The sequence below is a fragment of the Rosa chinensis genome, chromosome 7 (genome assembly GCF_002994745.2).
Source record: "Rosa chinensis cultivar Old Blush chromosome 7, RchiOBHm-V2, whole genome shotgun sequence".
Classification (NCBI taxonomy): Eukaryota; Viridiplantae; Streptophyta; class Magnoliopsida; order Rosales; family Rosaceae; genus Rosa; species Rosa chinensis.
In genome coordinates, this window is record NC_037094.1 from 4,681,336 (window position 1) to 4,703,641 (window position 22,306).

Below are 22,306 nucleotides of genomic sequence, written 5' to 3' on the forward strand. Positions count from 1 at the left end.
CCTATACAGATATGCATTGTGCTTCTATAATTGGTAAGGACCAATGTTTTGGAGGCTTATGATCTATTTGTGTATTGTGAATGATTCCTTCTATTTTACATTTGGTAGGTTCACTTATATAGGTTATTGTTATCATTTTTTTAATATATGCACACCAATCTTAGAGAAGCTTCACCTTATGTGCAGATACAAATTTGATTTCAATTTCATTTATTGCTTGGAATTGTCGTCACTATCGTCTACTTCATATTTGTGTGTGTGTGTCAAATTATCTTTATGAAGTGTTAATTATGTGGCTCTTACCGGTAATGCTTCATGATACCCAATAAGAGCTATGATGGCATGACCGCAATGTGAGTTTAGCTATTTACTAATTTTACTCTACGAACTTAATTATATCGTTGTTTTGTCTTTAGTAGTGTTGAACTGACTTTGGCTTCCTTTATAGGTTTTTCTTGTTTTGGTTGGGGCCTATGGTACTCTGATATCGAAGCTCAGCTTTCCTTTTGAAGACGTGTATATAAATTAATCGTGAGTATCATGGTGAAAGCTATGTCATGAGATATAGCTTTTTGCTTCCAAATTAGACTACTGCACCAGTTTTTGTTAATTTTCATTTTCAGCATATGCTTCTTTATGTCAGATGTTATAGCCAGGGACATCAGATTATATGCCCGACTTATGCTTTCGTCAAATGTAAAAAGTGATTCATTATCTATAAAAACATCTTCATCATTTTATTTTGGCTATGTAGAGCACAGTAGCCTAATAAACCTCATACTGACAATTCCGCTACTGACAGTTACTTGGTCAGTGACATGGTTAGTGACATATGATTAACAGTGACTTGGCTATTAACTTGTGACTTGGCTATTAACTTGTGACTTGGCTACTGACAGTTACTTGGTTAGTGATAGGCCTGGCAACGGGCGGGTATAGTGCGGGTACGGGTCGGGTTTTTAACGGGCCGGGTTTTTAACGGACCGACCCGGTAAAAACCCGTTAAGTTAACGGGTTTCGCAGGCTTAACCCGACGGGTTTGCGGGTTTTCCGTTGGAACCCGTTAAGAACCAGTTAACAAATTTTATTTTTTCTAATTAAATTTTGACGGCATGTTATCCGTTGGATAATCGCATCCTCCCCACCCCCATTTATATTGAATCCGACTCTGCAGTTCTTTGTCCTGTGCAAACTCGTCCTCTTGGTGCCACTGTCCTTGGGTCCAGGCATCTCATGTCTCAACCTGATTCTTTGGCCAAATCTGGTCTTGATCATGAATTCATGATCGCTGAGTCCTCTTCTTCGAACCTCCTCCACCTCAATCTGTTGAGGCTTTCTTCGATGACCTTAATTAAGTTTTTAGATCTAGGCCTGTTACTTGACTTTTTATGCTCTAGGCCTTTTTAAGGCTTCCATGTAACCAAAAAAAAAAAAAACAAATAAAGAAAGAAAGAAGAGATATCTCTACAAGGCTTCTATATAAGTTGCATGCAGAACTGAAATATGATCGTGGTGAAAGAACTAATCGACATGACAAATTTAAAATTGGATACTACGTTTCTCTATTTACAATATGGAAAAGTTTCCCAGCTCCTGTAACTTCGAAGGAAGCACAATTAGTATTTGTTAGTTAGCCATTGTCAACATGTATGACAATGTGCTGACAACTCCTTTTTCTTTCTCAAATTCTAACCAAATACAAGTGTAACTTTTATCATATATACTGTTTATTCCAAAGGGCTATTGTGATTCCACAACCGGAACAGTAGTATAGGTGTAACTCTCTACCACCACGTCATTATCCTTCTTTCTAAACTCGGTCCAGGAAACCTTCCAAATCTTGAGCAAACTTTGCCTGCAAGAACATCATAAGGGAAGGAGTAAGAGAGATTGTTTTGGCAGAAAGACATTGTTTACAATAGAACTACCACAAGAATGATTCTATCAATTAATATAAAATATGTAAGAAAAAAATCAGAAGACTGATAAGCAGATGGCAAGGGGTTGTTCAATTCCTCGAGTACAAAAAATATATGGCATCATGTCAAATCCAGAACTAACAAACAGGTGGCATGATTGACAAACAGATACAAAGAAATCCATACACCTAACCATGATAGAGTCTGTCAGTTCTCACAAACTAATGTGCTGTTCTGCAAACCTAGAATAGCATGTATAAACAGTTGGAAAGAGAAAATTGACAAACCAAATAGAAGAGCTGACAAGAATATATATATATATATATATATATATATATATATATAAGAAATTTCGAGTGTGTGACTAAATTGTTAGTATGGAATAAAGTCTGCAGTCTTCATACGGAAAAAAAAAATGTGTCAAATCAGAAGTAGATTTGACAACCAATTTATCCAATTTTCTGAGTGTAACTGGATAGCAAAACATGAATTGTACAACCCTTTATCCATCTAATAGGTTTAAGTAAACTTCTTTGGACAACCACCAGTATTGCTCTGAAATACGACTCGATGCAAAATTTCAAATGCTTCATTTAGAGCAAACTAAAGCAGTAAATTTCGACGCAAAATCAGTGGGACAATTAAACAGGAAGCTACTAAATACAAGAACTAATCATGTTTGAAGTTCCCTAGTAAACACAATGGAATCTAAGATAACATAGGTCAAAGAAGTAAAACCTGATCCCGAAACTCTTCGGCTTGAAACTCTAACCAGAGCTGATTTTGCCAGAGGTACTTCCTAAAGTTCAATAATGAGCATCAGTAATAAACACATTACTCATGTTACAAAACAACCCAAGCTATGCAATCAGGGCATCATTATCTAAACACCAACAGTTTGCATACAAAACCAGCTTGAAGTTAATCACTCAAGCACAAATAAAACCAACTTCAAATCACAAACCAATCCCCAATTCAACAAAACAAAACTCCAAAATTCCTCTGCCTTTTCAGTTCCCAAAGTCACCCAGAAAGCTCAAACATGATCGGAAAACCCAGAACCAAAAAACGATCAGAAAGTTTCAGTCTGTTCATATTACCAAATCTAGAAATTGAAGCAAACCCAGATCACTATTTACACAGATACAAAGACTGCAAGGAATCAAAGAAAACCCAAAGCAAAAGACAGATCCATGCAATACCTTGACAAATTGGGCGCGCAGAGAGAGATGAGAGATATAGAGAGAGAGAGAGAGAGTTGGGATTTGGGTGACGGAAGTGAATGGGAGGTTGCTGTGCTCAGAGTGGGTTGAGTTCCAGAGAGAGAGAGTTGCGTTTTGGTGAATGACGGAAAGGGTCGAAACTCGAAGTAGGTTTGAAGTAAACGGGTTCCACGGGTTCCAGTGGGTTTAGCACGCAAGGCCAGTTAATTTGCAGGCTTTTTGGGTGCGGGCTTTTTTAGCACGAATTTAATAAATGGACGGGTTCGTGCGGGTTTCGGGCGGGTTTGCGGGTCACGGGCTCAGATGCCAGGCCTAGTTAGTGACATGGTCAGTTACTTAGTTAGTAACATGTGATTAACAATGACTTGGCTATTAACTTATGACTTGGCTACTGACAGTTACTTGGTGGTGACATGGTCAGTCACTTAGTTAGTGACATGTGATTAACAGTGACTTGGCTATTAACTTGTGACTTGGCTACTGACAGTTACTTGGTCAGTGACATGTGATTAATAGTGACTTGGCTATTAACTTGTGACTTGGCTACTGACAGTTACTTGGTCAGTGACATGTGATTAACAGTGACTTGGCTATTAACTTGTGACTTGGCTACTGACAGTTACTTGGTTAGTGACATGGTCAGTTACTTAGTTAGTGACATGTGATTAACAGTGACTTGGCTATTAACTTGTGACTTGGCTACTAACAGTTACTTGGTTAGTGACATGGTCAGTGACATGTGATTAACAGTGACTTGAGGTTAACAGTGACCTGGCCAGTGACCTCACTAACTAAGGACCTGGCCAGTAACTTGGTCAATGACATGGATATAATAGTGACATTGTCAGCGACTTGAGGTTAACAGTTACTTGGTCAGAGATTGATAGTGACTTGGTCAGTGACATGCAATATAACCTGCTAGTGACATGAATATAACAGTGACTTTACAAAAAAGTGTACAATCACCAACAAAATTCTAGTGATTTCTCTTTATTCCATCTATGAAAATGCACTAGAGATACAAAAGTGTTGTTTGACTCTATCCTTGTCTTAAAATAGATATAACCACTTTATTTGAAAAACAATTAGATGGAAATACATTACATTTGCAAAGAAAATACATGACATAGTTTCTGAAACTCATTAACTAAATTGCTGGAGACAAAATTCAGGATATATGATTACAGTAAACCTATTATATAATGTCTTAACTTCAACAAAGGAAATTACTGCGTCATGGAAGGCCAATTAAAAAGCCTATTAGGTGTAAAAGTATTAAGTAACCGACAACTTCAAAGAATCCGAGAGACCACTTCAATTCTTGTGAGCTGGTGCATGTGATCTGCTACGGCATTTTGTCGAATATGTATGCGACTATTATATAAACTTTCTTCCTTTGGGACAAACGGAGACTCGGAAAAAGTAGGGCCTGTAGACCAAAAGATTGGGTGCTTACTGATAACCCGAGTGAAACTGCAAATGTGACTAGACAAGTCGCAAGCCTTTTGGTAGGAAATGCCCCCAATGTCATCATATGCAACAAGGTAAAATCCCAAGTTCATATCATCATAAATTCCCTGCAAACAGAGACAATTGACAAGGATTAAATTGAGTCACACTTGATATCTCTTCTAAATCCACCATCGGGTAATAAGAAATCAAGAAAAGGAAGCAAGAATACAACAAAATCAATCAGTTAACCCTAGAGCTGCTATCTCAAAGTTAGCCGATTATGTTCCTAAATATGATTGATCCAACAATGCCCATTAGTTTGAAAATTCTACTAAACCAATTCAAAGAATGATAAGCATCAACAATAATTCTTCCAAGCACTAAAAAACAACGGCTTCATGTAGACAAACTTCCCTCATAACAAAAAAACATAATTTTCAATTGAGCCACACTTCAAAACACTTTTAGGCCTGGCATGTATGTTCTAGTACCTAGTTTTGACAACGCCTAATATGTGCTAAAGATGTGAAACAATCCATAATTTTGACAAGCCTATAAAGGAAAGAGATACTGCGACGTACTAATAAACCCCCTTGCATATAATTATCAAGAAAAGAAGTTGAACAATATATCAGCATCTCACACCAGACTTGAACCACCACAAACACATCATGTTAGGTTTGAAAATGAGCTAAATAAATGACATAGCTGGCAGCATCAAATACGACCTTTCCATTCCCTCTATGGTTTCACAGTTTTGAAGCCACAATCTCAGAAAGTAACTAGCTTGGAGATTATGAGGCACAACATGCCAATACAAAGAAATTTGATGATGAATTATAACAAAAATCCCATCCACAAGGGAAGCAAGACCATACAATTTTCATGCGTTACAGCTAAGATTCAATCATCTTAACACATATAACAGGGAAATCAATCAACCTAAGATTCAATTAAACAATAATTAAATGAATTAATCTAATGACTCAATTAAGTAGCTAACGAATTCAAATTTCTGATCCAAAACACAACAATTCAGGATCGCGAAACTAGATCAAACAAGTTGAATCAAAATGGAGAGAGAAGTGAGCTTACCTTGATGTCATCGTCGACGGAGGAGATCTCCTTGGTGGCCTTCTCGCTGAACCAATAGGACCTCGCCTTGTTCATAATCTGATCCCTGCAATTTCAATCCTTCCATTCTCACCAAGGGCGACCTGTTTCGGCTTGATCACGGCGGAAGACGAAGAAGAAGAAAAAATGACTTGATCAAGGCGAAGAGCGATGGTGCTAGAGATCGAGAAAAAGAGAACAAAGCTCTGGATTGAAGATCCAAAACTGAGATTTCAGATCGTCGTAGAGAGACCAAGATCAATTGGAAGCTGGCGGCGGAGAGAGAAACTCGAACAGAGAATCTCCGAGAAAATTAGATATCTAAAATTTTGAATGAAAAGTTATAAACGGGGTATTGCCTTTAAGGGCATACTTGGAATCAAAAAAATTAAAAATTGACCTTTTTTAACATCACCTCATTATTTATAAGGACTATATTAATATTACTAACAATTTGTTATGGACATTTTTATCTAGTGGGAAACTAGGTGATTTTTTTATCATTTCATACTCTAATATGACATTTTGCATCATTTCCCTATATTTAAATCTTTTAATAAATAAATTTAATAAAATTAATGGAAGATTAGTTACCTTACATTAACAAGTTAATTTGAAAACTCAAAAATTAAATTGGATTCACAAAAATGGAAAGAAAATGTATTTAACTCGTAATTTTAACTCATAAAATCTGGTGATTGAAAACCTAGATATCTAAATTGATTGGGAAGTTGATATCGGAAAAGAAATTGCTTAATATGGAATACAATATGTTGCACATGAGGAAATTAATGTTTGAAAGTATACTTGTTTTGTTGATCCCAAATTTTTCAATATACAATAATGATTTTTAAATGTGAATGATAGCTTCTATTTTAGTGTAAATATGTCATTAGAAAAAAGTTTCCAGTGAACTCTACTTGTTCATTATTAGCTACTTAGTACTTTTTTGTTCGTATAAGACATGTTAGTACTTAGCTGACTTTCAATTTCAATGTGAATGATATATGGCTTCAATTTTAGTGTGAATATGTTATTAGGGAAAGATTTCCCGTTGAACTTTACTATTGGCTACTTAGTACTTACTTATTCGTGTAAGACACACTAGCTTATTTTAAGTTTCAATTGATGATGGCTTCTATTTTATTGTGAATATGCCATTCGGGAAAGGTCTCCAGTAAACTTTACTGGCTCATTATTAGCTACTTAGTACTTATTGTTCGTGTAAGACATGCTAGCTAACTTTAAATTTTAGTATGGATAATGACTTCTATTTTAGTGTAATTATGTCATTGGGAAAATGTCCTCAGTGAACTTTACTAGCTCATTATTGGCTACTTAGTACTTATTTGTTACTGTAAGACAATGTGGATGATGACTTCTATTTTAGTGTAATTATGCCATTAGAAAAAGATCCTCAGTAAACTTGACCAGCTCATCATTGGCTACTTAATACTTACTTGTTCGTGCAAGACATGTTAGCTTTTTCAGTTTCAATAGATGATGGTTTCTATTTAAGTGTGAATATGCCATTATGTAAAGGTCTCCAGTGAACTCTACTGGCTCGTCATGGGATACTTAGTACTTATTTATTACTGTAAGACATGTTAGTGGACTTTAAATTTCAGTGTGGATGATGATTTCTATTTCAGTGTAAATATGCCATTAGGGAAAAGTCTCAAGTAAACTTTACTGGCTTATTATTAGCTACTTATTACTTATTTGTTCGTGTAAGACATGTTAGCTGACTTTAATGTTAATGTGGACGATGACTTCTATTTTACACCGAGAGTGTATTCCATACACCGTTAGTGCATGGGTACTTGCAATATGAATGGATGTAATTTTTTTTATATTAAAATATATAAAGGAGTGGATTAGATGAGTGACTGTTTTTTTTAGAGATTAAAATAACCGATAGTGCACTACGTGCATACAATCCTCTCCATTTTACACCTTCCTTAATTGCACTTTTTCTTTGATTATTGCTGTGTTATACACCTATTGTTCATTGAATTTCTACATAGTATTAATAACATTATGATTGTTTTTTCATGTAAAAATAAACGAATAGTTGTATTAATGAAGTCTCACTTGACCTTTAAGGAACACTTCCTAATGTTGCGTTTGGATGCCACAATATTAAATTATCGAGAAATTTTGAAATGATGGAATTTAGAATTTTATCAATTCAATTTATTAATGATATTTTCTTACCTCTTCAATTACCAGATTTCATAGGTTTTAATTACGATTTCAATACATTTTCTTTCAATTTTTGTGGATCCAATTTAATTTTTGACTTTTCTAATTAACTTATTAGTGCAAGGTAAACTAATCTTCCATTAATTTTATTAAATTCATTTATTAAAAGAGTTGAATATTACTTCAATTTACCAAATTTGATGGGTTATAATTAAAATATTAATATATTTACTTTCCATTTTTGTGGAATCAATTTTAAATTTGACTTTTTTTTTAATCAATTTTTTTATTAATTTTGTGGGTTGAAATTATGAAATTAATATATATATATATATATATATTTATACCATATTAATTCTACATCGAATATACATATATAAATTTCTGTACGAATTATATATATACATATATAATATAATTATATATACATATATATGTTTGTGAATATATATATATATATTTATACACACAAACACATATATTTGTATATAATTTTTTTTTGACGAATTATATATATATATATATATATATATATATTCACAAACATATATATATATATAGCGAAAAAAAGAAAAAGAAAAAAAAACAAATAATATATTTTATTTTTAAATGAAAACCAAAATAATTTAGAGCCATTAGATTTTGGAAGCATAAGATAGTCTTTTTACTCAATAATTACATGACATGATTTGACAAATAGGTGATGTGTGTAGGTGACATGGCGTGACACCAAGATTGAGGCCATAAATCTTAGGCCTCATTGAAGCCACAAATTATTTTCCTTTTTCTTAAAGAGAATCATATATATTAGAGTGGTTTAATTCAGACTTCCTAATTTAGCATTCGACCTCCTCTAATTTTTGTACAATTTTAAATATCATTTTACCCTTTCTTTAAAATAAAAAATAAAAAAATCTGTATCCACTTTCTATTGTGCGATGATATAAACTGCACAACCCTCATTTTCACTCTTTTCCCTCCACTACTATTAAGCTAGCGAAGAGAAACTGAAAGGTATTCCTAAAGTCGTGTGATACTATCCTTGAAGTCCTTCATCTTCTTATGAAGATCTTTATTCCTTTGGGCTTCTTCATTTCTTGATAAATTGAGGTGGTATATATTCGCAAGTTCAACATCCTCGAAAACGGACAAGAAAACAAACTGCGTCGAATGTAAGTTGCACGAAATTAAAATTATCGATCCTATAGGCAGATATTTCTTCCAGGATCACTCTGAATGGAATTTAGGAATGATGGAATTAGGGTTCAGATAATTTCTATTCATATAAAAATTAAACTGGGCCAAGCAACCAAATCAGCTCGGTAAGTGCAAACACCATAATGTACTAAAATTAATTTCTTTGATTCAATGAAGAAAAGCCAAAGGTCCCAGGGACTAAAACTAAAACACGATATCTGATACAATAAAATCAAACAATATATAATTACGTCAATAGAAAAGGCAATCCTGGTTAGGAAACACTTGGGAAGGTTGCAGACTGCAGAGGCTTAATATGTGGTGATTGACCGGTTCTACTATGGACCTCTGTTGCCAAGTCATTCATTTTTCATGTTTTGGTCTCATTAAGCACAGAAGCAATAATTACAAAAGAATATCACAAGCCATGAGACTGCGTAGATGAAGCATGCAATGCATTTGAACCAGACAGCCGGAAAAGGAACTGTGATGCATATGAAGAAGGCACTGACTCCAAAGAAGATGCCAAACTGCTCGAGTGCCTGAGCGACTAGTGGACAGTTGGAATAAACTTGCTTGCTTGTAAATAAACAAGTAAAGGCAAGCAAGATAGCAAGCTCGAGAAAGTAGAAAAATATAGGAAGTTGGGAGTGATTCAAGTGAACTTGGACTGATAGAAGAGCTATGTCGACTGCTGATGCCAAGCTAAACACCACAATTATCTTAGCCCAGTCTAAGTTTTGGTGCCGTGGAACTTGATCATCAGGCGCCACTGCTAGCATTCTCTGAACTAGCTGCAGCAGTTTTGTAATAGCTGCAGCAAAACTCATTTTGCTAGCAGCTATTTGGTGGCGAAAAAATGGAAAGCCAGGAACAAAGAAAGGAGAGCAAGCATGTGAATGTGAAGAGAAGGAGTGTTGATGTTTGCCACATATATGGAGTGATTGAACTACCAAAGAAAAGTGCCCCACGGGGCGACTGATCGATGGACCCACGGGTGGACGTTGCATGTTGCATTTGCCAGTTAGGGAAAGGACTAGTTAATAGAGTTGAGGCAAAGGCGAGCTTAACCCAGTTATGCGCTGATAGGGTTATAATAAGCATCAAGTATTTAGTCAGCTGATTAGGATAATTAGCTTGTCTTAATTCCCGTCTAACTTGTAGACTATTTTATTTTATTTTTATGACAGAAATAACGTTTACAGAATAAAACCACGAGCCACACCCCTTCCCATCTGATCCAAATGAAACACTTAGAACACAGATTGAAAGGAAAATACAAGAAAACCAAACTCTAAGACTAGTATCGTTGTAGGCCAAAGAGGCAAAATGATCTACTGCAAAATTTGTTTCTTGATAAATATGCCTAAAAATAATAGACTGAAAAGTAGAAGTCAACATCTTGATGTCTCTAACTAGCACTTGAAACCTCCAAGGAACAGCTGTTTTTCTAGAAATACAATCCATCAACAACTTTGAATCTCCTTCAATAATAACTTTAGATAATTACTGTAAATGCGCTGTATGTAGACCTTTTACGACGAGTTGTACCCTTTGCAACCAAAGCATTAGCTGATCTTGGATTTCTACAAGCTGCTATAAATGGATTTCGAATTCCTTGAGACTTATAATTGCATGGTTACTTTGTAGGCCCTACAGTTGTGATACACGTGTTGCCGTAAGCCCGTAAGTCTTTAGCTGCTATAGAAATTCCAATATTCCATGATTGAAAGGCATTCGGGCGCTGTACGATTTAACATTAATTAGTGTCAATCTGAAAAGTGGCCGATAAAGAAAAAAACACTCTTGTATGTGAAAGAAAAGGTGAAATGAATTATTCCTCAAGTTGAATTATTTTGTTTCTGATGTGTATATACAATATTTTTACGGGCAGTGATATAGGGCCTCAATAAGACCTAAGATTTATGGCCTCAAATCTTAGGTGTCATGCCATGTAAGTAAATACTAATTTTATTTTCAATTTCACATAATATATCTTGCCACATCATACTATTGCAACACTAACTTTACCCTTTTATATTTCCTTTTCGATGTTAGGGGTGAATGAATTACATTAATGAATTTAATTAGGTGATAAAAAAAATCAGCTATTAATTATGCATTAATTGAAGAGATATGTCTACAAATTCTTTAACCAATATTTTTCTTCATTTATTTAAATTCTTTCCTATAATTTTTCTTTCCAAATAGCATAAATATATTGAATTAGGTGTCAAGAAATAGGTAATAACGTTATTGATTAATTTCATCCAAAAAAATAGCATTAATAAATTGAATTTGGAAAATACATATGTCTAAATTAAGAGGTACGAAAAAAAAAATTCATGTTAGTAGCATTCATTAATTATCATCTACAATCTAAATATAAGGAAAATAAACAAACAGAAAATAATAAACTAAAATATAACATTTAAACCCTAGCTACATAAAGAGAAAAGAATGAACATAAGAACATATATAATGATATAACTATGTATTTTTCACATTACATTTTCAAAATTTACAGAAACGCAACAAAGGTTGAACTCATATACATGTATTATGCAAATCTATTGATCAAATGTATGTGCAAATCTATTGATTGAATTACATGAAATATTTTCTATTCTTGACATTGTTATTTAAATCTAAGCATGAGTGTAATGAAAAGAAAAAAAAAAGACAAAATAATATTTTCTTTTAGAAAAAAAATCAAAATAACTTGGAGTTATTAGATTTTGGAAGGCTAAAATTGTATTTTTCTCAATAATTACATGGCATGATTTGACAAATAGGTGATGTGTGTAGGTGACATGGAATGGCACCTAATATTGAGGCCATAAATCTTAGGCCTCATTGAGGCCACAAATCATTTTCCTATTTTTAATTAACACAAATAGAATACATGTACATGATGTTTCATTTGGTTAATTGGGTGTTAATACAAATCATTTTCCTATTTTTAATTAACACAAATAGAATACATGTACATGATGTTTCATTTGGTTAATTGGGTGTTAATAAGAACGTGTGGTATTAACCCCAAGAAATTCTCTTACTGAGAGGTTTGTCAAATTAAGAGGATTTTGCCATGTGGACAACATAATTAGATAAAACCAAGGGTGTTTCGGTTCTTTTTATTTGCATATGTATCAACAATTTATTAAAAGTTAGACCGTTTAAGTAATATAACCGGTTTTGATAGACGTACAATTTGAGTGATCTTACCGTCTTAATAAAAAAAAAGTGTCTTAATAAAAAAAAAGTGAGATGTTTCAAGATAAAATAATGTAATTTATTATAATATATATATATATATATATATATATATATGTTTTCAGAGTTTCTATTAGAACCTCCAAATCTGCTCACTTGACCTCACTTTATTATGAATTATTAAAGGACATATATAACCTACTATAAAATGACTATTAAGGACAATAATTATACCAAAAAATATTATATTTATTTTATGTAAACTTTCCAATTCAATAATATTAGATTGTATTTCTTATTATTTTCCTTATCTATTTTCATTTTCCAATTTCACTACATACTCATTAAAGCATTCATATATATTTAATAAGAATTAAAAATATGATTAAGATCATTTGACATAAAAATGTATGATATATATGTTGAACGCATATTGGTGAGGGAAAAAAAAATAAATCCTCATATGATTTATCATCTAAATCTAAGTCAATCCATTATATTTGCAAAATATAAATAAATAATCATGTGGTACAAAAAATACAGAAAAAAAATTAAAAAACAAATGATTTTTTTTTTTGAATAAAAACAAATGTTTTCTTCATTTTTTTTTGCACAGCTAAAATAGAAAAAAAAAAACAGAATAGTTCATGGCATTTTCTTGAAATGACTAAATTTTTATTTTAAAGATAATAATTTGTTTGCAAATTTTATGAGTGAGGTTATTTGAGGAAGTTTAGTGAGGTTTAGTGAGTAGATTTAGTATTTGAAAATTTGATAAGAGGTGTAAAGAGCATAGAGGTCAAGTGAGTAAATTTGGAGGTTCCAATAGAAAAACTCATATGTTTTAGGGAATCAGAAATTAAGAGATAATCGCTGTGTATTCTCATTGATAATAGGGGCCTCTTTATATAGAGGATTACAATGCATAGAGATAGAATCATACAAGGAAAGATAATCTCTAGATTCTTCTAATTGAACCCTATTACCACTAGGTTAAGTAACCTAGAGTTTGGATTAAACACAAATAGAGATATCCTTAAACACTCCCCCTTGTGTTGTCCAAACGCGGTGCTTCTCTCGTTGCCTCGTTAAAAACCTTGCCGAGTAACAAAAACCCGGTGGGACAAAAATAACCTCGGTCGAAGGGGAAAAAGAGCACAACACACCATTCACGTTTCGAGGTGAACATGTAGACATCTCCCCCTGATGTCTGCGCCTCCCCCTGATGACTACGATCATGGGAGTTCGGATAATTTCCGCAAGCCAATTCTTGCCACATGTTTCTCGAACGTGGATTTAGGCAATGACTTAGTAAACAAATCTGCCTTACTGTCCTCAGATTGAACCTAGTTCACTTTGATCTCGAGGAGAGTCTGTTGTTGCTGATTATGCTTGGTGTTATCGCTTTTGATGTAGCCTTGCCTCATTTGTTCAAAACAAGCAGCATTATCCTAAATGCTCGTAGGCTCATCTGTTGTAGACTTCAAACCACAATTGTTCGAACCTGCATAATTATGGATCCAATCCATATACATTCACGAACCACTTCGTGAAGAGCAATGATCTCTGCATTGTTCGAAGATATAGCGATTAGGGTCTATTTTGTAGACCTCCAAGATGTCACGGTCTTTTCCCATGGTGAACACTTGACCAGATTGGGAATGACCTTTGTGTGGGTCAGAGAGATACCCAACATCAGCAAAACCTTCCAAAACACATGTCGTTTTGGGATGGGGATAGTTGACGCAGGCCAGTGTTGGCGGCGTACCTGGTGTGTGATGGATCCGAATCCATCATCTCTTTGTAGGGATAGAGCAAGCCCATATCAATCATACATCTCAAATATCAAAAGATATCTTTTACACCAATCCAATGGCATCGCGTTGGCGCAAAGCTGTATCTAGCTAACAAGTTCACAACATATGAGATGTCCGATCTTGTGCATTGGGATAAGTACAACAATGCTCCAATTGTACTAAGTAAGGCACTTCTGCCTCTAGCACATCTTCGTCATCATCCTTTCGACGAAGATGATCATTTTCAGGATCAAGACTATGGATGATCATAGGGGTGCTTGAAGGCTTGACCTTGTCAAAATGCCTAAGCATCTATCGACACGATGCTCAAGTTCTAAACCGAGACATAATCGTGTTCTCCCAAAATCCTTCATCTCAAACTCGGATTTCAAGTATTCAGCAGTTTCCCTTAAGTCTTTAAGAGCATCTAATGAAGATCATGTCCAACATGAACAGCGATGGAATCCGAAACTTGTTATGGAAACGCGTGGGCATATCCCCTCCCAATCAAGTAGTCATTTTAGCGAGCGTTTCAACCTCTTTGTAAACGAGTTCCATGGTCTAGAGCCACTTGACTTGGGTAAATGAAGTTCACCATGAACCTTCATGTATATTCCGTATCTAGATCCCTATAGAGATACGTAGTGACCACATTTGTAAACTGCATGTTCAATTATTCGGAAACTACCAAACTAACAAGGTAGTGGAGTGCAATGACATTCATTACGAGAGAATATGTCTCATCGTAGTCGATTCCAGGGCGTTTTGTGAGAAGTCTTGCGCCATAAGGCGAGATTACCATCTCTTTTTCTCATCATGCTTTCTAACGAAGACCCATTAGTAAATAGGTTTTATGTCAGGAGGTGTTAGCATCTCTAGCTCGAAAACCTTCCTCTTCGTTAGAGAATCCAACTTAACCTGGATCGCATCTTTCCATTTAGGCCAAATTTCTCTACGTTGGCATTCATTCATCAACGGAGCGTGGTTCGATATCATTAGACTCAATAAACTCATGCGCAACTACATCATCAATTATGATGGAGTTTCTATCCCACGTCTCATGTACACTAGTGTAATTTTCATAGAGCTCTATATTCTCAGGAATAGGTTCTGAAGTTGAGGCGTCTCGCAACGATAACCATAACCCGAAAGATACTCATGAGACGGATTTTGAGTGTCAATGATTAAAGCATTGGAATGTGCCAAAGTATCATTCGAACTCACGGGCCTCCCACGCATCCTAGTTGGAGCCATGACCTATAACTCCAGAGTGCCACTCTCTTTGGCATTGGTGCCATGCCTACCTCCATGTAGGGTGGCGCTACGTCCTCTCGTAGGGACGTCCTTCCTTGCAGGCATGTTTGTAGCATATTTGTGTAATCTCGTCACTTTAATAGGGATCGAGATGAGACATAGTGGGGACAGGCTACGACAATCCCTATCGTTCCTGCTGAACATCTGTGTTCTTATCTCCCCCTAACGATGGGAAGACTGTCTCATCAAAGTGACAACCCGCAAATCTAGCAGTAATGAGATCGCCTGGCAAGGGCATTAAGTGGCGGACGTAGTTGCCCATTCGTCAGGAAGGACCTATCATAGAGCGCTGTGGCCGCGCAATTGGCACATAAATGGCTCACTCAAATGTGCGTAAGTACAAAATACTTGTACCCAATCACTAGCTGTAATGCAGAGATACATTGAGTGGCGGTAGGTCGTAGACGAATTAGCATAGCTTCATGTGATATTGCATCACTTCAAGCGGATATAAAGAGAGTGCTGCACATTACCAATGTCTAGACTATCATCGTAGTCGTTTCTGCGAGACCAATTGGGTGTGTACATGGGAATATGATGTCCAACATCAGTCCCAATGCAATAACCATCGAAAGTCTTCGATGTAGACTCACTAGCATAGTCAAATCCAAATGAATGAATATGATGATTTGGGGAGTGAGCCCGTTGTCATATGATATGTGCTAGGAGTGTAGCATAAGCGGAATTACAAGTGGACAGTGGCACGACACGTGACCAGCGTGTTTGCGTGTCAACCAACATCATGAGATATTTAAACGTCTGCAAGTTGGTTGAATCAGTCCATAGAATCCCCATGGATTTGATGTAAGAACAAAATGAGTATTTTCATATCCTTTGCGTAGGACGGTCTCAGTCCTAATTTCCCGAAGGAACTGGCTTTGCAAAATGAGCGAGATGCCTTAGAAGCGACCACTGATCATCATATCATGACCAGGAAGACCTATCATGTCGTGACAACAACCAATATGTGTCTAAATCCAAGAGATCTTCTCTCATAACTTTATTGGATTTAATAGATCGAATAGTGACATAGAGTCCACTAGAAAGACACATAAACTTCTCTAAGATGCGCCTTTGTTCGCAATCGTTAGAAGTATTTGCAAAGGAATTCATCTCCGTTCTCTGCATGGGTTTTTGCATGGAATCCATTGGCTATTCATAGGGCAATTTGTCTTAAGAGCGTAGAGAGTTTACGTGACAGTAATTAAGGTGCCATTTGGTGAGTGGAACTTGGGCTATTCCATGTCCTTGAATTAATATTGATGGCCCAGCCATCGTAGTCACAAAGTAATATGCTCAGAATCAAAATTGAGTCATAATGAAAAGAACTCGAGATTTTATTCATAAGTCAATGGAGTACATCATTGTTTCTTTGATCAAAGAAAGTCTAATCCAATAAACTAGTTAATGCAAAACAATGGTAGTCGTCTAACTCCTTTCGGTATTTCCAATGTAAATGTGACCAGGTGAGTAGAGAGATGTCGGTGGAGCAAAACTCGCTTAAGTACCACTTATCTCAAAACCTTCCTAGACATCAGACTTGCATTGAGTATGCCTACTTTGAAGAAGGACTAATATCATTGGCTTCTACTACAAAAGTAATATGGTAATCGCCTACATCTCTTGGAAAAATAAAAAGACTTAATCAAAATCGCCAGTTTCTGGGTCTTGATCTTTATAGTCTTCCACCCTTAGATCGAGATCGCCATCTTGATCTTCTTGTTCCATGTAATTTGCTTCCCTTGCTTCACGATACGTCTTGTATGCGTTTGCAACATTCTGGGGTGCTGTACATGCTTTGGCCCAATGTTCAGTTGATCCACATCGAAAACAAACATCATTATGGTTAGGCTCCCTTGATCGAGGCGCCATTAAGGGGCGATTTGGACGACCTATGCTCTCTCTCTTCACACGTTGACCTCCACGGCTCTGTGCACTCCTCTCTTGGTGATTTCCTTCCTCTTTAGGGCAAATATATGGACCAGAATGTCCAGAATTGTCCCTACTCTTAGGGTTTCGCTCCTTGCGTCCTCCATTGGGGGCGCGACTATAGTTAGACTCCGGAATAGGCTTAGTTCCCACGAGTCTAGCATTATAGTTCTTCACAAGAATATTGTCGTGTTTTTCAGCTACTTTCATGGCGCCAATGAGCTCATGAAACCTTGTGATACGTCCTGCATTTACATCAATCCGATAATTCTTTGAAATCATCAATGCAGAGACGGGGAAGGTAGAGAGAGTCTTCTCGATCAACATCGTATCAGTTATGGCTTGGCCACAAAACTCCATCAGAGACTTGATACGAAGAGCTTCCGAGTTATAATCAAGCACAGACTTGAAATCACAAAAGCGGAGGCTATGCCATCGTACTTCTAAATCAGGAAGCAGGGAGTCATGAAAGTTGCCAAATCGCTGCTCAAGTTCTACCCATAGCTTTCTTGGGTCTTCCTCATTGAGGTATTCATTTTGGAGCGTGTCATTCATGTGCCTTGTCATGAGAATTATGGCTTTAGCTTGTTTTGCTTCAAAAGCAGTAGCTTGCTAAATGGAGAGCACGTTCTGACTAGGCTCTTGGATGGCTTCCAGAAGTCCATCAGCCTTAAGATGTTGGCGCACATCTCGGACCCACCTATGGTATCTTGCGCCAGTTGTCTCTAGTGGAACAAAGTTTAGCTTGTTCAGGTAACTCATCCTGAAAAACAACACAAGATTAGGGTTAGTTTCGGAGTGAAAAAGGCTACCACGAAAAACTATTAAATTTCTTAGCGTAGTCGCTTCCAAGAAATTAGGGATTTTTCTGAGCGTAGTCGCTTCCAAGTTAATCAGATTCCAAGAGGGGTTTTGGATTAGATCGAAACAACGATGTATGTGGTCGATCGTTTTCTTCTCAACAAACTCTAAGTTTGGTGGACTCTACAAGCTTCAAGCTTGGAGTGAGCACGAACCCCCACAGTTTGGCTTTTGGTCTCCCCTATGAAGAAGAAAGGGGGGTAGAAGAAGGGATGTTGGAAGTCTCCGAGAAAAGAAGAAGAAAATAAAAGAAAACTTCAAAAAACGGGAACATTTAGAAAAGATTTACCTTGAAAAATGGTAGGAAATTCTTGGCCGGAAAAGCCGCAGGAAAATCTGGCCGGAAAAAGTCGTCGGAAAAATGATCGAAAGTTGCCGGAAAAGTGGTCGCGGTCCTTGACCGGCGTTGACCTATTGACCGGAGGGTTGACTTCAGGTGCTGACGTGGACGCTGGTGCTGACTGGACGCTGACGCAAGCAGTGCTGAGGTGGGATGACGTCAGTGGGCCAGGTGTTGTTCCCCTTCTTTCTGGCACGTGGGCTTCTGGGCTTCTGTTACAACTGGGCTTCTGGGTTTCTGTTTTCCTCTGGGCTTGTCACTGACTTGGGCTGACTGGAACAAAGAATAGGGCAGATCGGTGGTGGTTCAAGGATGCAGTGATACTGCTGGCCGGTTCGGGATTTTAATGGCCGGTTCGGGGAAGGATTTTTTTGGTTCCCGGAATCTGGGGTGGTGCTGCAACTTCTGATAGAGGATGGCTGTGAAAAGTGGACCGAAAGGATGTGAACCCGGTAGGGAACCAAAGGATTCTTCTTTGGGGTCGGTTCAGTCACTTCCAACGGCCGGTTCAGGTGGATTCCGGCCGGTTCTAGGGGTGGCGCCACCGGTTCCGGGTTCCTGGGATTGAGGGCTTCAAGGTAGGCGGTGGTGGTTTCCGAGATTTGAAGGTTACGAATTTAGGGTTTCAGGGTTAGGGTTCGTGCTGATAACATGTTTTAGGGAATCAGAAATTGAGAGATAATCACTGTGTATTCTCATTGATAATAGGGGCCTCTTTATATAGAAGATTACAATGCATAGAGATAGAATCATACAAGGAAAGATAATCTCTAGATTCTTCTAATTGAACCCTATTACCACTAGGTCAAGTAACCTAGAGTTTGGATTAAACACAAATAGAGATATCCTTAAACAATATATATATATATATATATTTTTGGGCTAAATACTGATTACTACCCTGTGATTTAGGTCCAAAATCAATTCAGTCCCTGGACTTCTAATTTCATCAAAAACACCCCTACACTTTTAATTTTGATCTAATAGGTCAAATTTGTTAATATTTTGTTATGGGTTCAAGTTATAGTTGAATTATTTGTTGAAAAACTATTTATGTTTAATAGTATGACTCACACCTAAATTGACTATGCAGGTCACCTCGACACCACATCATAAAACATAGGCCATATATGAGCCACGTTAACAAGCTAAATAACTCAATTGTAGGAAAACTAACAAATTGGACCTATTATATCAAAACTAAAAGTGCAGTGGTGTTTTTGATGAAATTCTAAGTTCAGGGACTGAATTGATTTTGGACCCAAACTACAGGGTAATAATCTGTATTTAGCCCTATTTTTTTTTTACGTGAGGGAGAAGTGGAGAGTAGGAGTGTAGGACAGTGGAGCTTTACTAGGTCCAGGAGGTCAAACTTTCTGTTTGCCTGGCTATATTTGCTGTAAAGGTAGGTCTGGACTCTGGAGTGGTGGGCACTGTGATTCAATTGGAAACTGATTGTTTAGTAGCAGTGCGAACAGGAGAGGTGCTTTGCGGCCGAAGGAGTGATGGTTGACGAGATTAGATCTCATATCGCTGCTTGGTATAATGGTATTATTAGGTGGAATAATAAGAGATGGAAATCAGCTGCTCATCCTATTGCATGTTATGCATGTAATCCAGAAAAATGGGCGTTTTTCTTGGTTAGAGGTCAACCTCTTTGCTCATGTTGTTATCGCTAATGATAAGTTTAGGGATGTAAGTTGACCTAACTGGGTCTTCTAGGATATGAGGCTAACTCGTTTAATATAGCTGCAAACTATTTTCTCAAGGAATGAAGGCTTTATGCTTCTCCCCAAAAAAAAAAAAAAAAAAAAGGAAGGATACTGGGTATTTCTTCTACATAAACTCAGTAAATATCTAAACACCCGGCACTCATTTTTTGTCCATAACTTTTCAAATCCCTGTATTTCAACGCATAAAACGTTCTCTACTTCCGCATCAGATTTCGCCATCCACCGTATTAATTTGTGTTAAAAAGACAAAGTCCTAGCTAGCTAATTATCATAGAATGCAAGCACCAAAAAGTAAAAGATGGCAGCAAGGTGAACTTCATTCCCTATTTGATGAGTTGTTCGTGCGAGGGTTATGCATGTGAAAGAGTGCTGTACGTAACTATGAGGGTATTGAAAATTTTCAATCTGTTCTTTTTTTCTGTCTCTGTTTTTAGGGGGCCAATACGCCAAGTATTTAGGTACTGGATGAAAAAAACCAAAAAAAGAAAACATATCGTCCCACATCAGCGAGGGACTTAATCACTGTGCACTCATTGTGAACACTGTATTATAGATTTCAAAGTAGTTTCAGAAATTTACAATAGAAAATACAGAAATAGAATTCGTTATTCTGATATCTAGTTAGAATGCACTTTATAGAACTACTGTATCCTATTAATGCCATCTCAAAGTCACAATATCGATGGCCAGAAAAAATTGCTGCCATGTGAATATATGAACTTCTTAGTTCTCCAACTATTCCAATGTGGGTCTATGCAATTGTACCAAACAAAGTTGTGCATAATTTAAAATCAACATTGCTCTTAGAGCACCACAATCACTACTAGAAAAAGTACCCATCACACACGGATGAGAATCCGTGTGAAATCATAGTATTGCATACGGAAATCCGTGTGAAGACGCCAATACACACGGTACAACGACGGATTAAAAATCCGTACGTATTACTGGCGTTGCTAATACTATTTGCACACGGAATTGTATGTCCGTGTGAATGCATTTAGTGGGTCTCACTCCCTTTCCCATCCTCTAATTAGTAATTTTCGAAATAAATGCAATTCATCATTTTATAATAATTCATATATTCAGATATTTATTTTAGTTCTTCCATTAACTTTTATTATAAATAATTCATATATTTATTTTTAATAGTTCATCTCTCTGAATCAGAGACATCAAACACCATGAGCGCCGTTATCCGACCGTTCACTCTAGGCGACGCCGGGGATCCGCTCCCCGCCGACACCGGTGAATGCATCTCGTCGTCCTCCTCCATCCATCTAGAAAAAAAAAAAGCCGAGATCTGAGAACACCGAATCGAAAATCGGGTTTATTTCAGAGGGAAGAGGATTGGAACAAAGCTAGGGTTTTGGTGAATCGGCGAGTATGTCGACGATGGAGACTGACTTATAGGCGGAGGGATTTGATCGGAGTGCCATGTGGGAATCGGCGATATGAGAATTTAGGTTTTTGTGGCTGAGAAGTGCTTTTTGTGTGAGAGAGGGAGAATGGGAGAGAGAAGTGCTTTGAGAGGTTTAGGTTGACCGGCTTTATGGAAAACGTTACCGTTTTGTAATTTTGTTGGGTTGCGTTTTCTCGGTTGATGGAAAAAACTGAGGAGAGAGTGAGAGGTGAGATGGGGTTTGATATCAGAGGCGTGATTGGTGGAGCGGTCGTCACCGGCGTCATTGGACTGCCGGCTTGGTAGGTGACGTACGGGAATTGGCTGTATGCATCTCGTGGGGGAATGGAATTGACGTAATAGTCCATCGTGTTTCGGGGCAATTACCGTTCTGGTCACAATACGGTTAGCAAATCAAGTGAAGAGGGATGCAAATTGCTGTGTTGAATAGGTTCATGCCTTTACCTGCAGATCTACAATCGATGAAGAACAAACTCTGTTGATTCAAAGTCATCTTCTTCATGTTTTTTGTTCTCTTAAACCTTTCTCTGGTTTCTCAGTCATAGATCTCTCTCTTCTTCAGATCACCCTGTACTTGACAGCTTC

General features: G+C 36.8%; 1 protein-coding gene and 1 long non-coding RNA gene across 2 annotated transcripts; both read right to left on the reverse strand.

Moving 5' to 3' along the window:
* Positions 1-2,657: 2,657 nt before the first annotated feature.
* On the reverse strand, positions 2,658-3,251 carry LOC112175621. Its single transcript, XR_002926551.2, has 2 exons — positions 3,122-3,251; positions 2,658-2,718 (listed from the first exon to the last, which is right to left on the reverse strand). It is a non-coding gene; the product is annotated as an uncharacterized LOC112175621 (long non-coding RNA).
* A 963-nt stretch (positions 3,252-4,214) lies between these two features.
* On the reverse strand, positions 4,215-6,000 carry LOC112175450 (F-box protein At3g12350-like). The gene is made up of 2 exons (XM_024313130.2): positions 5,690-6,000; positions 4,215-4,719 (listed from the first exon to the last, which is right to left on the reverse strand). Exons 1-2 carry the CDS (start codon positions 5,762-5,764, stop codon positions 4,435-4,437), a joined length of 360 nt encoding a protein of 119 aa, XP_024168898.1. The 5' UTR covers positions 5,765-6,000; the 3' UTR covers positions 4,215-4,434.
* Positions 6,001-22,306: the final 16,306 nt, after the last annotated feature.